The following is a 23188-nucleotide window of genomic DNA, read 5'->3' as shown; positions in this document are numbered from 1 at the left end:
AGTTGGTCACACATGGCACTGACTCTGCAAATAGTTGCGTGAACTAACAAGATCCAAAAAGGTCCAGGAGGCAATAGGATTGGCCCTGCTGGGAGTCTATTTACGTGTATTTGGGTGCAGTGGAGGCCTCTCATTCCTTTATCTTAGTCAGGGCCACATGCTCCGTATTAAACAGTTAAAACCTCTTGACATGCAAACGTTTGGAGCTTTTCACAAGCTTCAGGTAGTGCTAGTAGAATAACAGTGGGATAGGTATAGAAAACTCTCTTATGGATGGGTCCTTATACTGTATACATGGTATGGAGGATTATGTTAGTGTTCTTCAATGACCATAAACATGATCTAAGTATGGAGCATGTGTAAAATATGTGATCTGGTTGCTTGCGTGATGAGGAACTCAGCAGGGAAGGGTGTAACTCAGCGGGGAAGGGTGTAACTCAGCGGGGAAGGGTGTAACTCAGCGGGGAAGGGTGTAACTCAGCGGGGAAGGGTGTAACTCAGCGGGGAAGGATTTAACTCAACGGGGAAGGGTGTAACTCAACGGGGAAGGGTGTAACTCAACGGGGAAGGGTGTAACTCAACGGGGAAGGATGTAACTCAGCGGGGAAGGGAGTTACTCAGCGGGGAAGGGTGTAACTCAGTGGGGAAGGGTGTAACTCAGCGGGGAAGGGTGTAACTCAGCGGGACGGGTGTAACTCAGAGGAAAGGGTGTAATTCAATTGGGGAAACTCACGGTGTTGTGGCAGATGGCCTGGGTTCAAAGACCATTTGATCATAATCAACAGTACCCTAAAAAGGTGCAACATGCTTGGGATTGGCTCTGGAAGTCTGGGACTGGGTCACCCGCTTGGTATTAAACTCTTGACATGCAAAGCTTTGGGGTTGTTACATGGCTGAGCAGGGTGACCCAGTTGTCCAAAACAAGCCACACTCCACCCACACATATGGCCATCTGCCCAGCCTGTCCCTCCCTGGGTGGAACATGGGCTCTGTGGGGGTAATCTCCTCAAAAGATCAGAACCTTGGTCTCGCGCGCACGAAACCAAGGACTTAACACACCTGATACAAATAATCGACTAATCACTGTCTCTATCTGGACCATGACGATTAGATGAATCAGGTGTGTTACTGCAGGGCTGTATCAAAACCCTGCACACCCACTAGCTCTCCAGGACAGGAATTGGAGAGGTTACCATGGTCTAAGGTCATGATGAGGTATGTTAACCCTGGTCTAAGGTTATGATGAGGTAGGTTAACCATGGTCTAAGGTCATGATGAGGTATGCTAACCCTGGTCTAAGGTTCTGATGAGGTAGGTTAACCATGGTCTAAGGTCATGATGAGGTAGGTTAACCCTGTTCTAATGGTCTAAGGTCATGATGAGGTAGGTTAACCCTGGTCTAAGGTCGTGATGAGGTACGTTAACCCTGTTCTAATGGTCTAAGGTCATGATGAGGTAGGTTAACCCTGGTCTAAGGTCGTGATGAGGTACGTTAACCCTGTTCTAATGGTCTAAGGTCATGATGAGGTACGTTAACCCTGTTCTAATGGTCTAAGGTCATGATGAGGTAGGTTAACCCTGGTCTAAAGGAGGTGATGAGGTACGTTAAGCCTGTTCTAATGGTCTAAGATCATGATGAGGTATGTTAACCCTGGTCTAAGGTTCTGATGAGGTAGGTTAACCATGGTCTAAGGTCATGATGAGGTAGGTTAACCCTGGTCTAATGGTCTAAGGTCTTGATGAGGTACGTTAACCCTGTTCTAATGGTCTAAGGTCATGATGAGGTAGGTTAACCCTGGTCTAAGGTCGTCGTGATCACTAACACTTGTCATTGGCGTTTTGCGACTACACAGTTACACACCGATCGAGGTATAGCTAGTTGTAGCCTGCCTATTAGTTAACCCTGTTCTAATGGTCTAAGGTCATGCTGAGGTAGGTTAACCCTGGTCTAATGGTCTAAGGTCATGATGAGGTAGGTTAACCCTGGTCTAAGGTCGTGATGAGGTACGTTAACCCTGTTCTAATGGTCTAAGGTCATGCTGAGGTAGGTTAACCCTGGTCTAAGGTCGTGATGAGGTACGTTAACCCTGTTTTAATGATCTAAGGTCATGATGAGGTAGGTTAACCCTGGTCTAAGGTCGTGATGAGGTACGTTAACCCTGTTCTAATGATCTAAGGTCATGATGAGGTAGGTTAACCCTGGTCTAAGGTCGTGATGAGGTACGTTAACCCTGTTTTAATGATCTAAGGTCATGATGAGGTAGGTTAACCCTGGTCTAAGGTCGTGATGAGGTACGTTAACCCTGTTCTAATGATCTAAGGTCATGATGAGGTAGGTTAACCCTGGTCTAAGGTCGTGATGAGGTACGTTAACCCTGTTCTAATGGTCTAAGGTCATGATGAGGTAGGTTAACCCTGTTCTAATGTTCTAAGGTCGTGATGAGGTCAAATAAAGCAGGGCTGGATCAAAAGCCTGCACACCCCCATACCCTTCTCACACTATTGTGCCGACCCGAACAGTACTGTGCTAGAGCGGAGAGTTTCCTTTCACATTGTCCTTCCCAGCATGGTTTCAGCAATGATGATGAGTTAGATTAACACTGGTCTAAGGTTGTGATGAGGTAGATTAACACTGGTCTAAGGTTGTGATGAGGTAGATTAACCCTGGTCTAAGGTTGTGATGAGGTAGATTAACCCTGGTCTAAGGTTGTAATGAGGTAGATTAACCCTGGTCTAAGGTTGTGATGAGGTAGATTAACCCTGGTCTAAGGTTGTGATGAGGTAGATTAACCCTGGTCTAAGGTTGTAATGAGGTAGATTAACCCTGGTCTAAGGTTGTGATGAGGTAGATTAACCCTGGTCTAAGGTTGTGATGAGGTAGATTAACCCTGGTCTAAGGTCGTGATGAGGTAGATTAACCCTGGTCTACAGTTGTGATGAGGTAGATTAACCCTGGTCTAAGGTTGTGATGAGGTAGATTAACCCTGGTCTAAGGTCGTGATGAGGTAGATTAACCCTGGTCTAAGGTTGTGATGAGGTAGATTAACCCTGGTCTAAGGTTGTAATGAGGTAGATTAACCCTGGTCTAAGGTTGTGATGAGGTAGATTAACCCTGGTCTAAGGTTGTGATGAGGTAGATTAACCCTGGTCTAAGGTTGTAATGAGGTAGATTAACCCTGGTCTAAGGTTGTGATGAGGTAGATTAACCCTGGTCTAAGGTTGTGATGAGGTAGATTAACCCTGGTCTAAGGTCGTGATGATATTAAAGGGGAAATCTGCAGTTCTAACAATAACAAAATCAGTTAACGCCCACTTTTGCAGGGTAAACAGCTGAGGGATGGGGCTGGAGAATTGTAACCACTCTTAAAATCATGGACACATCTATGGATGCATGGGACTGACCATCCAGGAGATGAGCCATGTTTTGAAGCTTCTGTATTTGTTTACAATTACATTGATAACAATCACTGGAGTTAAACAACAAGCTCATGAGGCATTAAGTTATACTCTTCGAGATTCAATGGCTATATATAATGCATTTTAAAGTCCTCAAATGGAGGTACAAGTCCCCTTTAATAAATCTTAAACAAAAGTCCTGAAGAGCCATTCTCTAGTGTCCAAGTTACAGAAAACTAAAACAACTACTTTCCTGGCTCCAATGGATCAACAGTCAGAGCATCTCTCCATCCCAAATCCCCAACCGACCCTAGTGGAACCAAACTGGGCCTTGCGTTGGTCTTTTCACTCCTAATTAGCTGTGTTAATAGGATTTGGCTTCTGGTGTTTCCATGTTGTAAGACATGCGATTTAAACCACAGAGATATTTAGCCTCTGAAGCTGCAGAGGAGCGACACTTTGACTTAGTATCCCTTGAACAGTAGTCTACCTACTACCTAACAACTCATTGTCTTTCTATCAGGACATCAATTGATAATCTAACGGGTCTTCAATCACCTCAACGACCTGTCAATCATTCGTCCCGAAGGAGATTTTCTTGTTTTGTTGTAGCACGTTTAGTGACTACAAACCTGTTTCTGTGTAGCGAGGCACCCAGGACAACGAACCACCAAGATGTCGATGGACGAGCCTGAGGATCTGGAGATGGAGGGAGAGGAGGGGATAGACGCCAAGGAGCTGAAGAAGGAGCTGGCTGAGTCCAAGGCAGTTAAAGTGCTGATGCTGGGTAAGTGAATCAACCCATTGGTGTGAATGTATCGGAGATGCTTCAGGAAATATGCTCTTGTGATGAGGTAGGCCTGTCTGAAACTCGTAAGGTCGTTTTGGCCTAATGGCTGAAACGTTGGAATCCCCCATGAGTTTTGGTTTCCTCTTCATAAAGGAACTGAAAGGCAATATTTCAGCTAAATACTGTGGAATCATAAACAGGATATTTGTTGTGACATATGATGTGATATCATTGATTTGGTTGAGGTCAGTGGTGGAAAAAGTACCCAATTGTCATACTTGATTAAAAGTAATGATACCTTAATAGAAAATGACTAAAGTAAAAGTGAAAGTCACCCAGTAAAATACTACTTGAATAAAAGTCTAAAAGTATTTGGTTTTAGCCAGGGGGCACATTCTAACACTAACACATAATTTACAAAGGAAGCATGTCGTGTTTAGTGAGTCCTCCAGATCAGAGGCAGTAGGGATGACCAGGGATGTTCTCTGTTTAGTGAGTCCACCAGATCAGAGGCAGTAAGGACGACCAGGGATGTTCTCTGTTTAGTGAGTCCACCAGATCAGAGGCAGTAGGGATGACCAGGGATGTTCTCTGTTTATTGAGTCCACCAGATCAGAGGCAGTAGGGATGACCAGGGATGTTCTCTGTTTAGTGAGTCCACCAGATCAGAGGCAGTAAGGACGACCAGGGATGTTCTCTGTTTAGTGAGTCCACCAGATCAGAGGCAGTAGGGATGACCAGGGATGTTCTCTGTTTAGTGAGTCCTCCAGATCAGAGGCAGTAGGGGGGACCAGGGATGTTCTCTGTTTAGTGAGTCCACCAGATCAGAGGCAGTAGGGATGACCAGGGATGTTCTCTGTATAGTGAGTCCTCCAGATCAGAGGCAGTAGGGATGACCAGGGATGTTCTCTGTTTAGTGAGTCCACCAGATCAGAGGCAGTAGGGATGACCAGGGATGTTCTCTGTTTAGTGAGTCCTCCAGATCAGAGGCAGTAGGGATGACCAGGGATGTTCTCAGTTTAGTGAGTCCTCCAGATCAGAGGCAGTAGGGATGACCAGGGATGTTCTCAGTTTAGTGAGTCCACCAGATCAGAGGCAGTAGGGATAAGTGTGTAAATTGTACCATTTTCCTGTCCTGCTAATCATTAAACATGTAACGAGTACTTTTGTGTATCAGGGAAAATGTATGGAGTAAAAAGTACATTATTTTCTTCAGGAATGTAGTGAAGTAAAAGTTTTCATAAATATAAATAGTAATGTAAAGTACAGATAACCAAAAAACGACTTATGTAGTACTTTAAAGTATTTTTACTTAATAAGTACTTTACACCACTGGTTGAGGTTTTGTATTAAACTGCCGTCCAGAAGCAAGGAGGGACCACATCAGAAAGGGGGGAGGGGCATAATTTAATACGACATGATTGGTTCCTCTGAAAACCTGGCCTCAAGATAGGACAAAAAAATATTTGAAATGAAATTGAGATAACATCTGTAATTTTCACATTTAATCTTTCTGGTGTTGAATATAATTCCATCAAATGATATCATACTCTTTCTCTGGTCCCATTTTAATCAAACACAGACAATAAGGCCTAGATTCAATCAGATAAAGCGTCAACCGGCGAGAGCCCACACCCGCATAGCTGATGTTTTGACGGCGTCGGAGTTGTCAAATCGGTGAGCAGCTACCAACGCAGTTCCACCTTTGACACCGCCAGAACATCAGCTATTCGGTTGTCGGCTATCGCTTATCGCTTGATCTGATTGATCACTCGCTCCCACTCGCATTAGAAGTTCAGGATGAGAAAGTGTGCCTCATATAGAAATAATGATGCTCAAATTGAAAATCTTTCAACTAAATAATGAGGACGTCTATCAGGCTAAATAATGAGGACGTCTATCAGGCTAAATAATGAGGACTTCTATCAGGCTAAATAATGAGGACATCTATCAGGCTAAATAATGAGGACTTCTATCAGGCTAAATAATGAGGACTTCTATCAGGCTAAATAATGAGGACTTCTATCAGGCTAAATAATGAGGACTTCTATCAGGCTAAATAATGAGGACTTCTATCAGGCTAAATAATGAGGACTTCTATCAGGCTAAATAATGAGGACTTCTATCAGCCTAATCAAAGTGTAGATGACTTGTAAACAAGTCTGCATGGAATTTCTATTATTGCGACTTAATGGCCGTGCCGGAGACAACAGTTGTTGACAACTAGCGTTGTAGCTAAGCCTAAACCTAATCCTTTTCCTAACCTTTACCTCATTCTCCTAATTTGCTGCATTAATTCACCTAACCTGCTGCATTAGTTCTCCTAACCTGCTACATGAATTATCCTAACCTGCTACATGAATTATCCTAACCTGCTACATGAATTATCCTAACCTGCTACATTAACTATCCTAACCTGCCACATTAATTACCCTAACCTGCTACATGAATTATCCTAACCTGCTACATGAATTATCCTAACCTGCTACATGAATTATCCTAACCTGCTACATGAATTATCCTAACCTGCTACATTAATTATCCTAACCTGCTACATGAATTATCCTAACCTGCTACATGAATTATCCTAACCTGCTACATGAATTATCCTAACCTGCTACATTAATTATCCTAACCTGCTACATGAATTATCCTAACCTGCTACATGAATTATCCTAACCTGCTACATGCATTATCCTAACCTGCTACATGAATTATCCTAACCTGCTACATGAATTATCCTAACCTGCTACATTAATTATCCTAACCTGCTACATTAATTATGCTAACCTGCTATGTAAACAAATCCTCATTATTACCACAACGGAGCTGCATGTGGATTTGACAGCTCAGTTCCACCTCCGATACCATCAAAACAACCGCTATGCAGATGTTGGCAGAAACTGATCTGATTGAAACTGGCCCCGAGTACTGATTCTGTCTGTGAATATGCACTTTGTCTGAACATTGACAGTTAAGAACCAACACACAAAGATCAAGGCATAATATTCTTTCTCTCAGAATGTTTCAGCTATATGTAACTGAACCTAGAAAAGAAGGAAGAGATTTTTGTGGTTTGTTAAAGTACAGATTCAGACCCTGAGGTACATTGAGTTCTATCGCTCCTCGTGCCCCATCGCTCCCCGAGCTCCATCGCTCCCCGAGGTTCATCGCTCCCTGCGCTCCATCGCTCCCTGAGGTTCAGTGCTCCCTGAGCTCCATCGCTCCCTGAGTTCCATCGCTCCCTGAGGTCCATCGCTCCCTGAGGTCCATCGCTCCCTGAGTTCCATCGCTCCCTGAGGTCCATCGCTCCCGAGGTCCATCGCTCCCTGAGGTCCATCGCTCCCTGAGTTCCATCGCTCTCTGAGGTCCATCGCTCTCTGAGGTCCATCGCTCTCTGAGGTCCATCGCTCTCTGAGGTCCATCGCTCCCTGAGTTCCATCGCTCCCTGAGTTCCATCGCTCCCTGAGTTCCATCGCACTCTGAGCTCCATCGCTCCCTGAGCTCCATCGCTCCCTGAGTTCCATCTTTCCCTGAGTTCCATCGTTCCCTGAGTTCTATCGTTCCCTGGGCTCCATCGCTCCCTGAGTTCCATCGCTCCCTGAGTTCCATCGCTCCCTGAGTTCCATCGCTCCCTGAGGTTCATCGCTCCCTGAGGTTCATCGCTCCCTGAGGTTCATCGCTCCCTGAGGTTCATCGCTCCCTGAGTTCCATCGCTCCCTGAGTTCCATCGCTCCCTGAGTTCCATCGCTCCCTGAGTTCCATCGCTCCCTGAGGTCCATTGCTCACTCCCAGTGAGTCCAGTCCAGTGGAAAGGCAGGACACAGTGAGGTGTTTAAATAATCACTACTAAAGGTCCAAGTGAATTATGGAACCCTGCCGATGAGGTGCCAAGCCGATTACACTGACGAGTTTAGCTCATACTCCAGGCCCAGTCAAGAAATGTGTACCCATTCTCTCCTCTGACAGCATTCACCCTTTCACACTACCGTGACGACCCAATTCAAACTGTACTGTGCTGGCTCAGACTTAAAGTATCTTTTTTTACATAGTCCCTTTTACAACACAACACTCTTCCAGAACCTATGATGTGTGGGTTCAGATTGGTTCTGGGCTCAGCAGGATTTAGTTGGGCTGTGGCTTAGTAGTGTGAAAAGGGTAATCCACTTGGCCTCTCTGCATGTAGCCACTTAAAGTCTCAGTCAATGCTAATGATCAAATCCAAAAAACAGGTCTCGGTATATATCCAGATACTGGAATAGACAGATCTATTTCCATACACCTAACCAGGCCAAATAGCTAATGCTGAGGTCTCCACAAACTGTTTTAGCATCCGGTACCCTTTTCACTCTACTAAAGCTGAGCTGTACTTCTGATTTGACCTGTTGGAAAGGTGTGTGTGTGTGAGACACAGTGTTCTCACTCCTACCAGTGGTACCGTAGAAATAGTGTTGTGTTCTTTAGTAGACCGTGTTAGTGTGACCGACTGACCAGGGTTCGAATCCTGTGTTATCCCTTTGATGGTGAGCAAACACAAGTTTTAAGGTCTCAGGTGGCTGGAGCAGGCAAGCGTAGTTCAATGAACGACTTCTGTTACTTTAGCTCTTGTCTTGATGCAAAGTGGTAAGATGACCTGTTTCCAGGTTACATAATGCTTGTTGTGTTAAGACACAGGACCAGGTTACATAATGCTTGTTGTGTTAAGACACAGGACCAGGTTACATAATGCTTGATGTGTTAAGACAGGACCAGGTTACATAATGCCTGTTGTGTTAAGACACAGGACCAGGTTACATAATGCCTGTTGTGTTAAGACACAGGACCGGGTTACATAATGCTTGTTGTGTTAAGACACAGGACCAGGTTACATAATGCTTGTTGTGTTAAGACACAGGACCAGGTTACATAATGCTTGTTGTGTTAAGACACAGGACCAGGTTACATAATGCTTGTTGTGTTAAGACACAGGACCGGGTTACATAATGCTTGTTGTGTTAAGACACAGGACCAGGTTACATAATGCTTGTTGTGTTAAGACACAGGACCAGGTTACATAATGCTTGTTGTGTTAAGACACAGGACCAGGTTACATAATGCTTGTTGTGTTAAGACACAGGACCAGGTTACATAATGCTTGTTGTGTTAAGACACAGGACCAGGTTACACAATGCTTGTTGTGTTAAGACACAGGACCAGGTTACATAATGCTTGTTGTGTTAAGACACAGGACCAGGTTACATAATGCTTGTTGTGTTAAGACACAGGAAACATGAAACCCATCCATAACACTCAGCAAGGGGGTACATGAAGAGGAGGATCGGCTTAATGTGGAAGGGCACTGAGTCAATGGGTGTCATTATGTAACCTGGTCCTGTCTGTGGCTATGAGTCTGTGGCTATGAGTGGCGCAGGGCTCAACCAATTAGAGTAGATTAAATGGAGACCACTTCTCCATACGAGGCATCTATTGGATGATGTCTGTCTATGGTCTTTATAACTGCTGTGTTGTTGAATAATCTAATCAACTTCACTACAATTACCCATTTAACTACTAAACTAAGCTGAGATTGTTTTAGTTGAACAGCCAGCTGTATAGCAAACTCCTATCTATGTAAATTAACATGCCACCATAGGAGTTGGCAAGACAGCACAAACAGATTTGGATCCAGGTTAGAGCTAAAATGAGCTGAGACTTATATACTGACTGGCCTGGTTACAGGATGACATTATATACTGACTGGCCTGGTTACAGGATGATATTATATACTGACTGGCCTGGTTACATGATACCATTATATACTGACTGGCCTGGTTACAGGATGACATTATATACTGACTGGCCTGGTTACAGGATAACATTATATACTGACAGGTCTGGTTACAGGATGACATTATATACTGACTGGCCTGGTTACAGGATGACATTATATACTGACTGGCCTGGTTACAGGATGACATTATATACTGACTGGCCTGGTTACAGGATGACATTATATACTGACTGGCCTGGTTACAGGATAATATTATATACTGACTGGCCTGGTTACAGGATGACATTATATACTGACTGGCCTGGTTACAGGATGACATTATATACTGACTGGCCTGGTTAAAGGATGATATTATATACTGACTGTCCTCGTTACAGAATGATATTATATACTGACTGGCCTGGTTACAGGATGACATTATATACTGACTGGCCTGGTTACAGGATGACGTTATATACTAACTGGCCTAGTTACAGGATGACATTATATACTGACTGGCCTGGTTACAGGATAACATCATATACTGACTGGCCTGGTTACAGGATGACATTATATACTGACTGTCCTGGTTACAGGATGACATTATATACTGACTGTCCTGGTTACAGAATGACATTATATACTGACTGGCCTGGTTACAGAATGACATTATATACTGACTGGCCTGGTTACAGAATGACATTATATACTGACTGGCCTGGTTACAGGATAACATTATATACTGACTGGCCTGGTTACAGGATGACATTATATACTGACTGGCCTGGTTACAGGATAACATTATATACTGACTGGCCTGGTTACAGGATGACATTATATACTGACTGGCCTGGTCCTCTCTGAGAAGCATCGTTCCATTATGGTCCTCTCTGAGAAGCATCGTTCCATTATGGTCCTCTCTGAGAAGCATCGTTCCATTATGGTCCTCTCTTTCCATTATGATCCTCTCTGAGAAGCATCGTTCCATTATGGTCCTCTCTGAGAAGCATCGTTCCATTATGGTCCTCTCTGAGAAGCATCGTTCCATTATGGGTCCTCTCTTTCCATTATGGTCCTCTCTGAGAAGCATCGTTCCATTATGGTCCTCTCTGAGAAGCATCGTTCCATTATGGTCCTCTCTGAGAAGCATCGTTCCATTATGGTCCTCTCTGAGAAGCATCGTTCCATTATGGTCCTCTCTGAGAAGCATCGTTCCATTATGGTCCTCTCTGAGAAGCATCGTTCCATTATGGTCCTCTCTGAGAAAAATCGTTCCATTATGGTCCTCTCTGAGAAGCATCGTTCCATTATGGTCCTCTCTTTCCATTATGGTCCTCTCTGAGAAGCATCGTTCCATTATGGTCCTCTCTGAGAAGCATCGTTCCATTATGGTACTCTCTGAGAAGCATCGTTCCATTATGGTCCTCTCTGAGAAGCATCGTTCCATTATGGTCCTCTCTGAGAAGCATCGTTCCATTATGGTTCTCTCTGAGAAGCATCGTTCCATTATGGTCCTCTCTGAGAAGCATCGTTCCATTATGGTCCTCTCTGAGAAGCATCGTTCCATTATGGTCCTCTCTGAGAAGCATCGTTCCATTATGGTCCTCTCTTTCCATTATGATCCTCTCTGAGAAGCATCGTTCCATTATGGTCCTCTCTGAGAAGCATCGTTCCATTATGGTCCTCTCTGAGAAGCATCGTTCCATTATGGTCCTCTCTGAGAAGCATCGTTCCATTATGGTCCTCTCTGAGAAGCATCGTTCCATTATGGTCCTCTCTGAGTAGCAGTAGTAGTATGGTGTTTAAGTAGAAGGTATAAGGTTTTAAATAAGTGACACCAAGGCCTTTGTCCTGAACTGTCTGATCTGCCTGAGAGAACCATGAGCATCCCAAATGGCACCCTATTAGACCCTAGTCAAAAGTAGTGCACTATATAGGGATTAGGGTGCTATTTGAGCCGTACTGCACTATATAGGGAATAGGGTGCTATTTGAGCCGTACTGCACTATATAGGGAATAGGGTGCTATTTGAGCCGTACTGCACTATATAGGGAATGGGGTGCTATTTGAGCCATACAGCACCGGTCTAGGTTACAGGTTGGGGTCGGTGCCATTGTATTTGGGTTTTAAAGGTTTTCAAATACATGTTTTGAATAAAGATTTTAAGTGACTTCAAGTCCTTTGTCCTGAAGAGTCTGAGACTCAGTGAGTCCCATTGAGCCACAGTGAGGCCCACTGAGGCCCAGAGACGTCAGTGATCTCCTCACAGACTGTCCTCTTGCTCTATGGTCACTCTTCCTCATAATCTAACTGGGTCACATTAGTAAGGGGTGTTTGTTATGTTTCAGTAGTGGACTGTATAGGGAATAGGATGCAGTTTGGGAAGTAGCATATGTTTCTCTGGCCACAAGGTCCAAGAGTATTCTTGGCCTGAGGGACTTCTACTTAACTGTAATTATGTTACATATTATGTGACTGATAAAGGTCAACAGATATGTAATGACAAGGCTTTTGTTTGCCCATTTTACCACAAGGAGGACACATACTTTTCTTCTAATACATTATCTGTCTGTGTCACTGATGAAAGCCCTGTAACGAAACGTGAAATGGACGACATTTAACTGTCAATAAATGGTGTATTTTTTTGTTTTCTTTCAGGTGCTGAGGAGTCGGGGAAAAGCACCATCGTAAAACAAATGAAGTGAGTTCATTTAAAACTGAAGCCTCTCACTGAATGTGGGGCAGCTGAGAGAAATGAGCCGCAGTGTCAAATATATACCACTAGGGGCAGCTGTGAGAAAGTGAGCCGCAGTGTTACAAATATACCACTAGGTGGCAGTTTGGATAAGTGAGCAACACCAACCCCTTCTTCTTCTTCTCTCCTGCACAGAATCCTCCACCTGGGTGGTTTTAATAAGGAGGAGAAGGTGATGTACAGAGAGGTGATCTTTGGTAACATCCTGCAGTCAGCTCTGTCCATCGTCAGAGGCATGGGCATCCTGGGGATCAAGTACGGATCACCAGCCGCAGAGGTGGGTACTGCAGGCTGGGTGTGTGTGTAGAACTATACTATAATATACCATACTACAGTATATTATATTACACTGTATGAACCTGTTATACTAAACTATACTGACATATATGTGTTGTTTTCTGTGTGGCCAGGATGAGGGCACGAAGCTGGAGAACCTTTCCAACTCTACTGAAGAGGGCACCATGCCTCCTGAGCTGGCTGAGTGCATCAAGAAGTTGTGGCTGGACCCTGGCATCCAGGAGTGCTTTGAGAGAGCAGCTGAAGGCTACCAGCTCCTCGACTCCGCTCACTAGTGGGTTAATCTGTCTGCCGTTATTATTACTCAGGACCCGTATTCACTAGCGTTTCAGAGTGCTGATCTAGGATCAGAGCCTGTATCCATGAATTGCCTCAGAGTAGGGTGCTGATCTAGGATCAGGTTCCCCCCTTGTCCATGTCATCCCTATTCATTATGATCTGAAAGGCTAAACTGATCCTAGATCAGCACTTCTACTTGGAGATGCTTGATGAATACAAACAGTTCTGACATTTACAGCCTACCTTAGTGATCTGATTCTTGAATTGATTGATTGTGCCATTCGCCGACAGCTTCCTCAGTGACCTTGACCGCATCACCGCGGCTGACTTGACCCCCAATGACCAAGACATCCTACGGTGCAGGATCACGACCGGCGGGGTTAACGAGGAGAGGTTCACCTGCAGAGACATCCAATTCAGGTGATGCTACAGTAGCTAACTACCGGACTGCCTTGTCCAGTACAGTATAGTACACCTGCAAAGAGGTCAAATTCAGGTAAGGTAGTGTAATTGGTGCGATCGAACCATAGACCTCTTGCACAACAACCGAACGTCTTAACCAGTAAAGAGAAACCTTGTGATCTGAGAGCAGCATTTGGGTTTTAAAACTCCACGGTTGTGTTTACACAGACAGCCCAATTCTGACCTTTTTTTCCCCCCTCACCAATTGGTCTTTTGACCAATCACATAAGCACTTTTGCCATTGCCAATAACTCAGCAAAAAAAATCCGAATTGGGCTGCCTGTGTAAACGTAGCCAGTAAGGGCTATGTCTTAATGAGAGTGTGATTTCAAATCACCTCTATTACACCAGCAACTTATAGAGCAATTAAGTATTTATTTTGTATTTGTATGTGATCGCTGCTAGAATTGAACCACCAACCTTAGCAAGTGCCACGCTCTCACCATATACACCAACTAAGTACACACTGGAGGAGCTGGGATGGTTTCCTAACACACACTCATGATGATTAAGTACTGTAGTTGCTGAACGCTCCTCTCCTGTAAAAAGAAACAAGGGCTTTAATTGATGTGATTGTTGTGTCTCTCTGATGGACAGGATGTTTGATATGAGCGGTAGAAGAGAAGAGAGGAAGAAGTGGATCCACTGTTTCCAGGGCGTCCATTGCGTCCTGTTCTGTAGTGCCCTCAGCGCGTATGACCTGGTGCTGCTGGAGGACGAGGAAATGGTGAGTGATTATACACATACACATACACACACACACACACACACACACACACACACACACACACACACTTCAAAGTGAAACTACAGGAGACTCTACCTCACTTGGGACAGTTGAGAGGGAGATGATTCAACCACACCACAGAAGATGCTGATATGAATCAACCACACCACAGGAGATGCTGATATGAATCAACCACACCACAGGAGATGCCGATATGAATCAACAACACCACAGGAGATGCTGATATGAATCAACCAAACCACAGGAGATGCTGATATGAATCAACCACACCACAGGAGATGCTGATATGAATCAACCACACCACAGAAGATGCTGATATGAATCAACACCACCACAGGAGATGCTGATATGAATCAACAACACCACAGGAGATGCTGATATGAATCAACCAAACCACAGGAGATGCTGATATGAATCAACCACACCACAGGAGATGCTGATATGAATCAACCACACCACAGGAGATGCTGATATGAATCAACACCACCACAGGAGATGCTGATATGAATCAACCAAACCACAGGAGATGCTGATATGAATCAACCACACCACAGGAGATGCTGATATGAATCAACCACACCACAGAAGATGCTGATATGAATCAACAACACCACAGGAGATGCTGATATGAATCAACAACACCACAGGAGATGCTGATATGAATCAACAACACCACAGGAGATGCTGATATGAATCAACAACACCACAGGAGATGCTGATATGAATCAACAACACCACAGGAGATGCTGATATGAATCAACACCACCACAGGAGATGCTGATATGAATCAACAACACCACAGGAGATGCTGATATGAATCAACCACACCACAGGAGATGCTGATATGAATCAACCAAACCACAGGAGATGCTGATATGAATCAACCACACCACAGGAGATGCCGATATGAATCAACCACACCACAGGAGATGCTGATATGAATCAACCAAACCACAGGAGATGCTGATATGAATCAACCACACCACAGGAGATGCTGATATGAATCAACCAAACCACAGGAGATGCCGATATGAATCAACAACACCACAGGAGATGCCGATATGAATCAACACCACCACAGGAGATGCTGATATGAATCAACCAAACCACAGGAGATGCTGATATGAATCAACCACACCACAGGAGATGCCGATATGAATCAACCACACCACAGGAGATGCTGATATGAATCAACCACACCACAGAAGATGCCGATATGAATCAACCAAACCACAGGAGATGCTGATATGAATCAACCACACCACAGGAGATGCTGATATGAATCAACCACACCACAGGAGATGCTGATATGAATCAACCACACCACAGGAGATGCTGATATGAATCAACAACACCACAGGAGATGCCGATATGAATCAACAACACCACAGGAGATGCTGATATGAATCAACCACACCACAGGAGATGCTGATATGAATCAACAACACCACAGGAGATGCCGATATGAATCAACCACACCACAGGAGATGCCGATATGAATCAACCACACCACAGGAGATGCTGATATGAATCAACCACACCACAGGAGATGCTGATATGAATCAACAACACCACAGGAGATGCTGATATGAATCAACAACACCACAGGAGATGCTGATATGAATCAACACCACCACAGGAGATGCTGATATGAATCAACCAAACCTCACATGGCTAGTGACTGCAGCCCAGCTAAGGTTGTTGGCGGTTTTGTAGCCCAACTATGATCATGATGATAATGATACATCATTCCTATACCCTCCTCTCCTGTTTTCAGAACCGCATGCACGAGTCTCTCCACCTATTCAACAGTATCTGCAACCACAGGTTCTTCGAGGACACCATCCACGTGCTCTTCCTCAACAAGAAGGACGTCTTCCAAGAGAAAATCAAGCATGTCCACCTCAATGTCTGCTTCCCTGACTACGATGGTGAGTCCTACTCTGAGTCCCTAATGGCAAAACGTTGTTTTCCCTGAGCTTTTGGCCTTTCGTTTGGAGTTTATTTACCACGCGGCGAATGAATGAAAATAGCGTAAATCTCTCACTGATTAGTTTCAAGTTATTGTCACAGCGAAATGCCTTTCTTGCCTGCTTTTTCCCAACAATGTAGCTATCAATATCAGTAGTACAAAAAAACAGTCAGAAAAAGTAGAACAAAAACACGAGAATGTACCAGTCAAAAGTTTGGATACGCCTACTCATTCAAGGGTTTTTCTTTATTTTTAATATTTTCTACATTGTATAATAATAGTGACGACATCAATGGCCACTCCAATACCTTGACTTTGTTGTCCTTACAACTTTGGAAGTATGCTTGGGGTCATTGTCCATTTGGAAGACCCATTTGCGACCAAGCTTTAACTTCCTGACTGATGTCTTGAGATGTTGATTCAATATATCCACATAATTTTCCTTCCTCATGATGCCATCTATTTTGTGAAGTGCACCAGTCCCTCCTGCAGCAAAGCACCCCCACAACATGATGCTGCCACCCCCATGCTTCACGGTTGGGATGATGTTCTTTGGCTTGCAAGCCTCCCTCTTTTTCCTCCAAACATAATGATGGTCATTATGGCTAAACAGTTCTATTTTCGTTTCATCAGACCAGAGGACATTTCCCCCAAAAGTACGATCTTTGTCCCCAGGTGTAGTTGCAAACCGTAGTCTGGCTTTTTAATGGCGGTTTTGGAGCAGTGGCTTCTTCCTTGCTGAGCAGCCTTTCAGGTTATGTCTATATAGGACTCGTTTTACTGTGGATATAGATACTTGTGTACCGGTTTCTTCCAGCATCTTCACAAGATCCTTTGCTGTTGTTCTGGGATTGATTTGCACTTTTCGCACCAAAGTACGTTCATCTCTAGGAGACAGAACGCATCTTCTTCCTGAGCGGTATGACGGCTGCGTGATCCCATGGTGTTTATACTTGCATACTATTGTTTGTACAGATGAACGCGCTAGCCTCAGGCATTTGGAAATTGCTCCCAAGGATGAACCAGACTTGTGGAGGTCTACAATTTGTTTTCTGAGGTCTTGGCTGATTTCTTTTGATTTTCCCATCATGTCAAGCAAAGAGGCACTGAGTTTGAAGTTATGCCTTAAAATACATCCACAGGTACACATCCAATTGACTCAAATTATGTCAATTAGCCTATCAGAAGCTTCTAAAGCCATGACATCATTTTCTGGAATTTTCCAAGCTGTTTAAAGGCACAGTCAACTTAGTGTATGTAAACTTCTGACCCACTGGAATTGTGATACAGTGAATTATAAGTGAAATAATATGTCTGTAAACAATTGTTGGAAAAATGCCTTGTGTCATGCACAAAGTAGATGTCCTAACCGACAAAACTATAGTTTGTTTACAAGAAATTTATGGAGTGGTTGAAAAACTAGTTTTAATGACTCCAACCTTAGTGTATGTAAACTTCTGACTTCAACTGTAGTTCTCCTTGGTTCCAAACCAGTCATATTTCTTACTTAAACTTAACCCAACCCATATCCCTTTACCACGTGTAATTACATACTTAGTGTCTCATTTCTTGCCTAAACTTAACCAAATCACATTTGTTTCTGCCCTCGGAAGCAGAGTTGCCATTAGAACAAGGAAAACTCCATTCTGCAAGTGGTGTCTGAGCGTATCTTCCCCCTCGGTAACAAGACATTTTGTTACACACTTGATCTTGATCCTCGGTCAGTTCATTCTTTCACTGAAATTCACAGGATTAAGAAAAATCACTTTGAATGAAGTATAAATCCCCTCGTATTCCCTCTGTAGGGCCAGACCCATACAAAGAGAACAGCAACTCCTCTGTCAGATTTTCAACCTCTAAACTCTTCTCTCCCTTATAGGGCCAAATACATACGAAGATGCCAGTAACCACGTGAAGATGCAGTTTGAGTCTCTGAACTTGAAGCAGGCGGAGAAACCCATCTATACCCACGTCACCTGCGCTGTAGACACAGAGGACGTGAACCAGGCCTTCGACACCATCACAGACATCATCAAAATCAATCTAAAAGACGCCGGGCTGTTCTGAGGCAGCTCCTGATTGAAGGTATGACCGTCTATATTACTGCCTGATGCATGCACACACACACACACCTCAGTGCCCAGCAGGAAATCCCTGTCTGAGAACCGACATCAGTCCTGTCGCCTCACTGACACAGTGTAATAAGGGCCAGCTGTGGCCAAACTATCGGCAATTCACTTATAACACACGATGGCATACTGTATTTGCCTTGACATGCCATTAATATTGCCATGGTCTGAGGCGCTTTATCCCTTCTAGTACATTTTGTTTCTATGGTTCAGACCGTTTGGGACGGCTGAAGGTGAGGATGGATGAGTCATAAAGCGAACATTGACTCAATACTATCTCTGTCCCTCCCTCTCACATCGCCTCAACACTATTACAAAAGGGCCATTAGACAGACCTAATTAAACTATACTTTTCTCTAAATAAATGTGGTCAAATATACATTAGAGCGGGTGGGCATTGAAGCTGTAGGCTTTTGTTCCAATTTGGGTGACCAAAACGAGCTGAATTTGCAGGCATGATCTATGACACAAGTAGCATTCACATAGGCACAACAGATTCTCAGAAAGATTACGTATAAATGTAAAAAACATGCATTCAATTGAAATTCCTATTTTCTTCCCTTCTCCAGAACTTCCTTCCATCCATCAGCCAACCCCTTGGTTTTATTTGGCCACTGTGCTGAAGGAGGTGGACAGTCGGTGGACAACTGCTTATCGGCTGTCACCATCACCACCTCCGAACCCTGGTTCCTCGGACGCTTCCTCTACATCGACATCATCAAAGCCTTAACATCAAGGCCATTGGATTGAAAGAGTATGAAAACATTTGTAAAAAAAAAATTATTAAAAAAAAGGAAAATGCCATAAGGCAGCAGCCATAAGCTCTTCTTTGAGAGAGGCATTGGACAGGTCTTAAATTGTGGAATGTACCTTTAAATCCCTGAAGCTAGTGTTTTTGTCTTTACCTTCAGTAGTCTCCTGTGGTCTCCATTTTAACTTTTTTTTTAAAGTTATAAAGTAAACAGTTGAAATTTAAATATTTCAAAATTCTATTTTAATCTATTTTAATAGAATAATAACCTTTACACTTTGTAAATAATAGACCACTATTTATTTTAAGAAAGACATCTGAAGTACTCTGAGAAAGAAGGGATCTTGTATTTTTGTTTTTGTGATGTGTGGACACATAAAATAAAGATGCATATACTTCCCTGTTCTGTTTCTGATCGTTGAACGATACACAATACTATTATGACATAGTAGGGAACATTGACCCTTTTCCCACAGTGCCGGTACACATTTTGGATCCCGGTACTCATAATATTTTAGAGGAAATATTCTATGAGGTGCCAGTACTCAAGTAGTAGAAAATGACCGGTTCTGATATTATAACACCGGCCCACTTCAAGCACTGCTTTGCCATTGGCTGGATTGCGAAATACAAAAAATACAAAATATGGAGATGAGCGGAGAGCTTTAGTGCCATAATTTAATGGTGTTAAGATCAACAACATCATCTGTACAAAGTCAAACTGACCCAGAAACATAATGTAGTTACCACATCTGATCAGTCTCCAGGGTCGTATTCATTAGTGCACACCGTTTCAAAATGTAGCAAAAAAGTTCTTATTAAAGTCTTATTGGACAATTCCAGGTATTCCCTCCCTGTTTCAGTGTATTGGGGGCCTAATGGTGAATATGACCCTGGAAGGTATAGTATTGTTTGGGGAAGTGGTGACAGTCTATCCCAGATACAGTAGGTAGTGGCTATTTGGCAACCGTTTTCTGGACAGAATTAACGCTCAGTGGAGATCTTTTTGGTTCCGAACCAATCATATTTCTTACTTAAACTTAACCCAACCCATAACCTTTTATTACGTGGAATTACATACTTAGTGTCTCACTTCTTGCCTAAACTTAACCAAATCACATTTGTTTCTGCCCTCGGAGGCAGAGTTGCCATTAGAACAAGGAAAACTCCATTCTGCAAGTGGTGTCTGAGCGTATCTTCCCCCTCGGTAACAAGACATTTTGTTACACACTTGATCTTGATCCTCGGTCAGTTCATTCTTTCACTGAAGTTCACAGGATTAAGAAAAATCACTTTGAAAAAAAAAAAATCAGAATTAATTATAAAAGGCCATCAAATATCAAGCTGTGAATTCCAAAATTCTCTTTCATGCAGGTAATCAATAATTATTGTCTTATAAAGTGTTGTGATACAGTTATTAATCTCACTTGACAATGATATATACATGTACAATAATGTGCGGTAGTGAACAAGAGTCCTAAATATACAAATATTGTTCAATACAAAGTGGTCCATTTTCTACATTTTTTATTTTATTTTTAAGAATCAGAAATAAGGATTGTAGCCTAAGTGAAACCTCATGTTAAAGTCTACACAAGACTATTGAATTCATGAAAAGATGGCTGATTAAAATCTAAAAACTGTGAAGAGTTAAAGTAGGTGCAGGTCAAATCTATCACATGAATTCCTGATCCATACGTCAACTTCAGACCATTAACCATACTCATAGATTGCATTTATTTCTATCAGATAATCTAAAGAAATACCAAAATGAAAAATAAACTATTTCAACTACTTTATACAAATAACATGCTATAAAATACATGTGTTTTTTTAAATGGGAAATGAAATGAGGCATATGACTCAGTGAACGAATGCAACAGATTGTTGAAAAAATTAAACATAACGAATCGTGAAATATTACGATGAGAGATATTCAGCTTGATGATTGGGTCCTTTTTGTTTCATATATACCAGTAGTGTGTCAATCTATAGATGTGAGCACTGGAATGGAGAGTAGGGATGGTCAGAAATAGTGCACTACATAAGGAATTAGGTTGCCATTTGGGAACTAGCCAAGGATTATCTGTGGGATTTGTTGGTTAATCACCAACTAAATGTCATAAAAACATCACTTCACTCCATATACATGATCTGGAACTAAAAACAGAAGTGCTCTGTAGTCGGACTTGGCAGTTCCCATAGACGTCACAGGGAGTGTTTCACTAGTGAAGGTTTTATCCACAGTTCAGTTCTGTCCTGCTCCTCGGTGTGCATCAGAGTGTTGAACATGGAGGAAAATCCTCTCGGAGAAAAAGAAAAACAGGAACCAAATCCCAAAATGCAGCATTCATCAGGTGCTGCATGCAGTGTGGTAACGAACAGTCTCAGTCTCCGGTTCTACTTTCTAGAATCTTCTACGATCATCTAATGCAAACATCCCAAGTCATCATCCCCTCCCATGAGGCTCACCAGACACCTACAAAGGATAAAGAGAGAGGAACAGGATAAAAACTCTGCCAAAGCCCCATTATAAAACTCTGCCAAAGCCCCATTCTAAAACTCTGCCCAAGCCCCATTCTAAAACTCTGCCAAAGCCCCATTATAAAACTCTGCCAAAGCCCCATTATAAAACTCTGCCAAAGCCCCATTACAAAACTCTGCCAAAGCCCCATTACAAAACTCTGCCAAAGCCCCATTATAAAACTCTGCCAAAGCCCCATTATAAAACTCTGCCAAAGCCCCATTGTAAAACTCTGCCAAAGCCCCATTATAAAACTCTGCCAAAGCCCCATTACAAAACTCTGCCAAAGCCCCATTCTAAAACTCTGCCAAAGCCCCATTCTAAAACTCTGCCAAAGCCCCATTCTAAAACTCTGCCAAAGCCCCATTACAAAACTCTGCCAAAGCCCCATTACAAAACTCTGCCAAAGCCCCATTACAAAACTCTGCCAAAGCCCCATTATAAAACTCTGCCAAAGCCTCATTATAAAACTCTGCCAAAGCCCCATTATAAAACTCTGCCAAAGCCCCATTATAAAACTCTGCCAAAGCCCCATTATAAAACTCTGCCAAAGCCCCATTACAAAACTCTGCCAAAGCCCCATTCTAAAACTCTGCCAAAGCCCCATTCTAAAACTCTGCCAAAGCCCCATTACAAAACTCTGCCAAAGCCCCATTACAAAACTCTGCCAAAGCCCCATTACAAAACTCTGCCAAAGCCCCATTACAAAACTCTGCCAAAGCCCCATTACAAAACTCTGCCAAAGCCTCGAACCTCTGACTGCATCCCAGCTGTGCAACTTCAACCAATACCAGGATTAGGAGTTTCATTTCTTCTTCTCTATTTATTTAACGAGGCGGTGAAGAACAAATTCTTATTTATAATGACGGCCTAACAAAAGGCCTCCTGCGGGGACGGGGGCTGGGATTAAAAATAAATTAAATAAAAGATATAGGACAAAACACACATCACGGCAAGAGACAACACAACACAGAGAGATATCTAAGACAACATCACAGTAAGTTAGCAACACAACATGACAACAACATGGTAGCAGCACAACATAGTCACAGCACAAAACAGGGTACAAACATTATTGGGCACAGACAACAGCACAAAGGGCAAGAAGGTAGAGACAACAACAACAAGCACACAAAGCAGCCACAACTGTCAGTAAGAGTGTCCATGATTGAGTCATTGAATTAAGAGCGATAAAACTGTCAAGTGTTGAGTGTTTGTTGCAGCTCGTTCCAGTCTCTAGCTGCAGGAAACTGAAAAGACGAGCGACCCAGGGATGTGTGTGCTTCGGGGACTTTTAACAGAATGTGACTGGCATAACGGGTGTTGTATGTGGAGG

General features: G+C 43.1%; 2 protein-coding genes across 5 annotated transcripts in view; one reads left to right on the top strand and one right to left on the bottom strand.

The window, feature by feature from the left end:
• Positions 1 to 4071: 4071 nt before the first annotated feature.
• LOC110532812 (guanine nucleotide-binding protein G(t) subunit alpha-2) lies at positions 4072 to 19730 on the top strand. Its single transcript, XM_036986973.1, has 8 exons — positions 4072 to 4183; positions 12789 to 12967; positions 13101 to 13261; positions 13558 to 13686; positions 14326 to 14455; positions 16254 to 16407; positions 18328 to 18533; positions 19147 to 19730. Exons 1-7 carry the CDS (start codon positions 4072 to 4074, stop codon positions 18513 to 18515), a joined length of 1053 nt encoding a protein of 350 aa, XP_036842868.1. The 3' UTR covers positions 18516 to 18533; positions 19147 to 19730.
• A 262-nt stretch (positions 19731 to 19992) lies between these two features.
• LOC110532808 (guanine nucleotide-binding protein G(i) subunit alpha) overlaps positions 19993 to 23188 on the bottom strand; it is a 62124-nt gene continuing 58928 nt past the window's right edge. For all 4 annotated transcript variants that reach the window (XM_036988937.1, XM_036988939.1, XM_036988936.1 and 1 more), the window contains one exon: positions 19993 to 21807. Coding sequence is in view for 1 of the 4 variants with exons in the window: in XM_036988939.1 (XP_036844834.1) it covers positions 21797 to 21807 (11 nt within the window). In the remaining 3 variants the exon portion in view is untranslated. The remainder of the gene's footprint in view (positions 21808 to 23188) is intronic.

Source organism: Oncorhynchus mykiss, chromosome 9 (genome assembly GCF_013265735.2).
Source record: "Oncorhynchus mykiss isolate Arlee chromosome 9, USDA_OmykA_1.1, whole genome shotgun sequence".
NCBI classification, from domain to species: Eukaryota; Metazoa; Chordata; class Actinopteri; order Salmoniformes; family Salmonidae; genus Oncorhynchus; species Oncorhynchus mykiss.
This window is presented reverse-complemented; position numbering and strand designations above follow the sequence as displayed.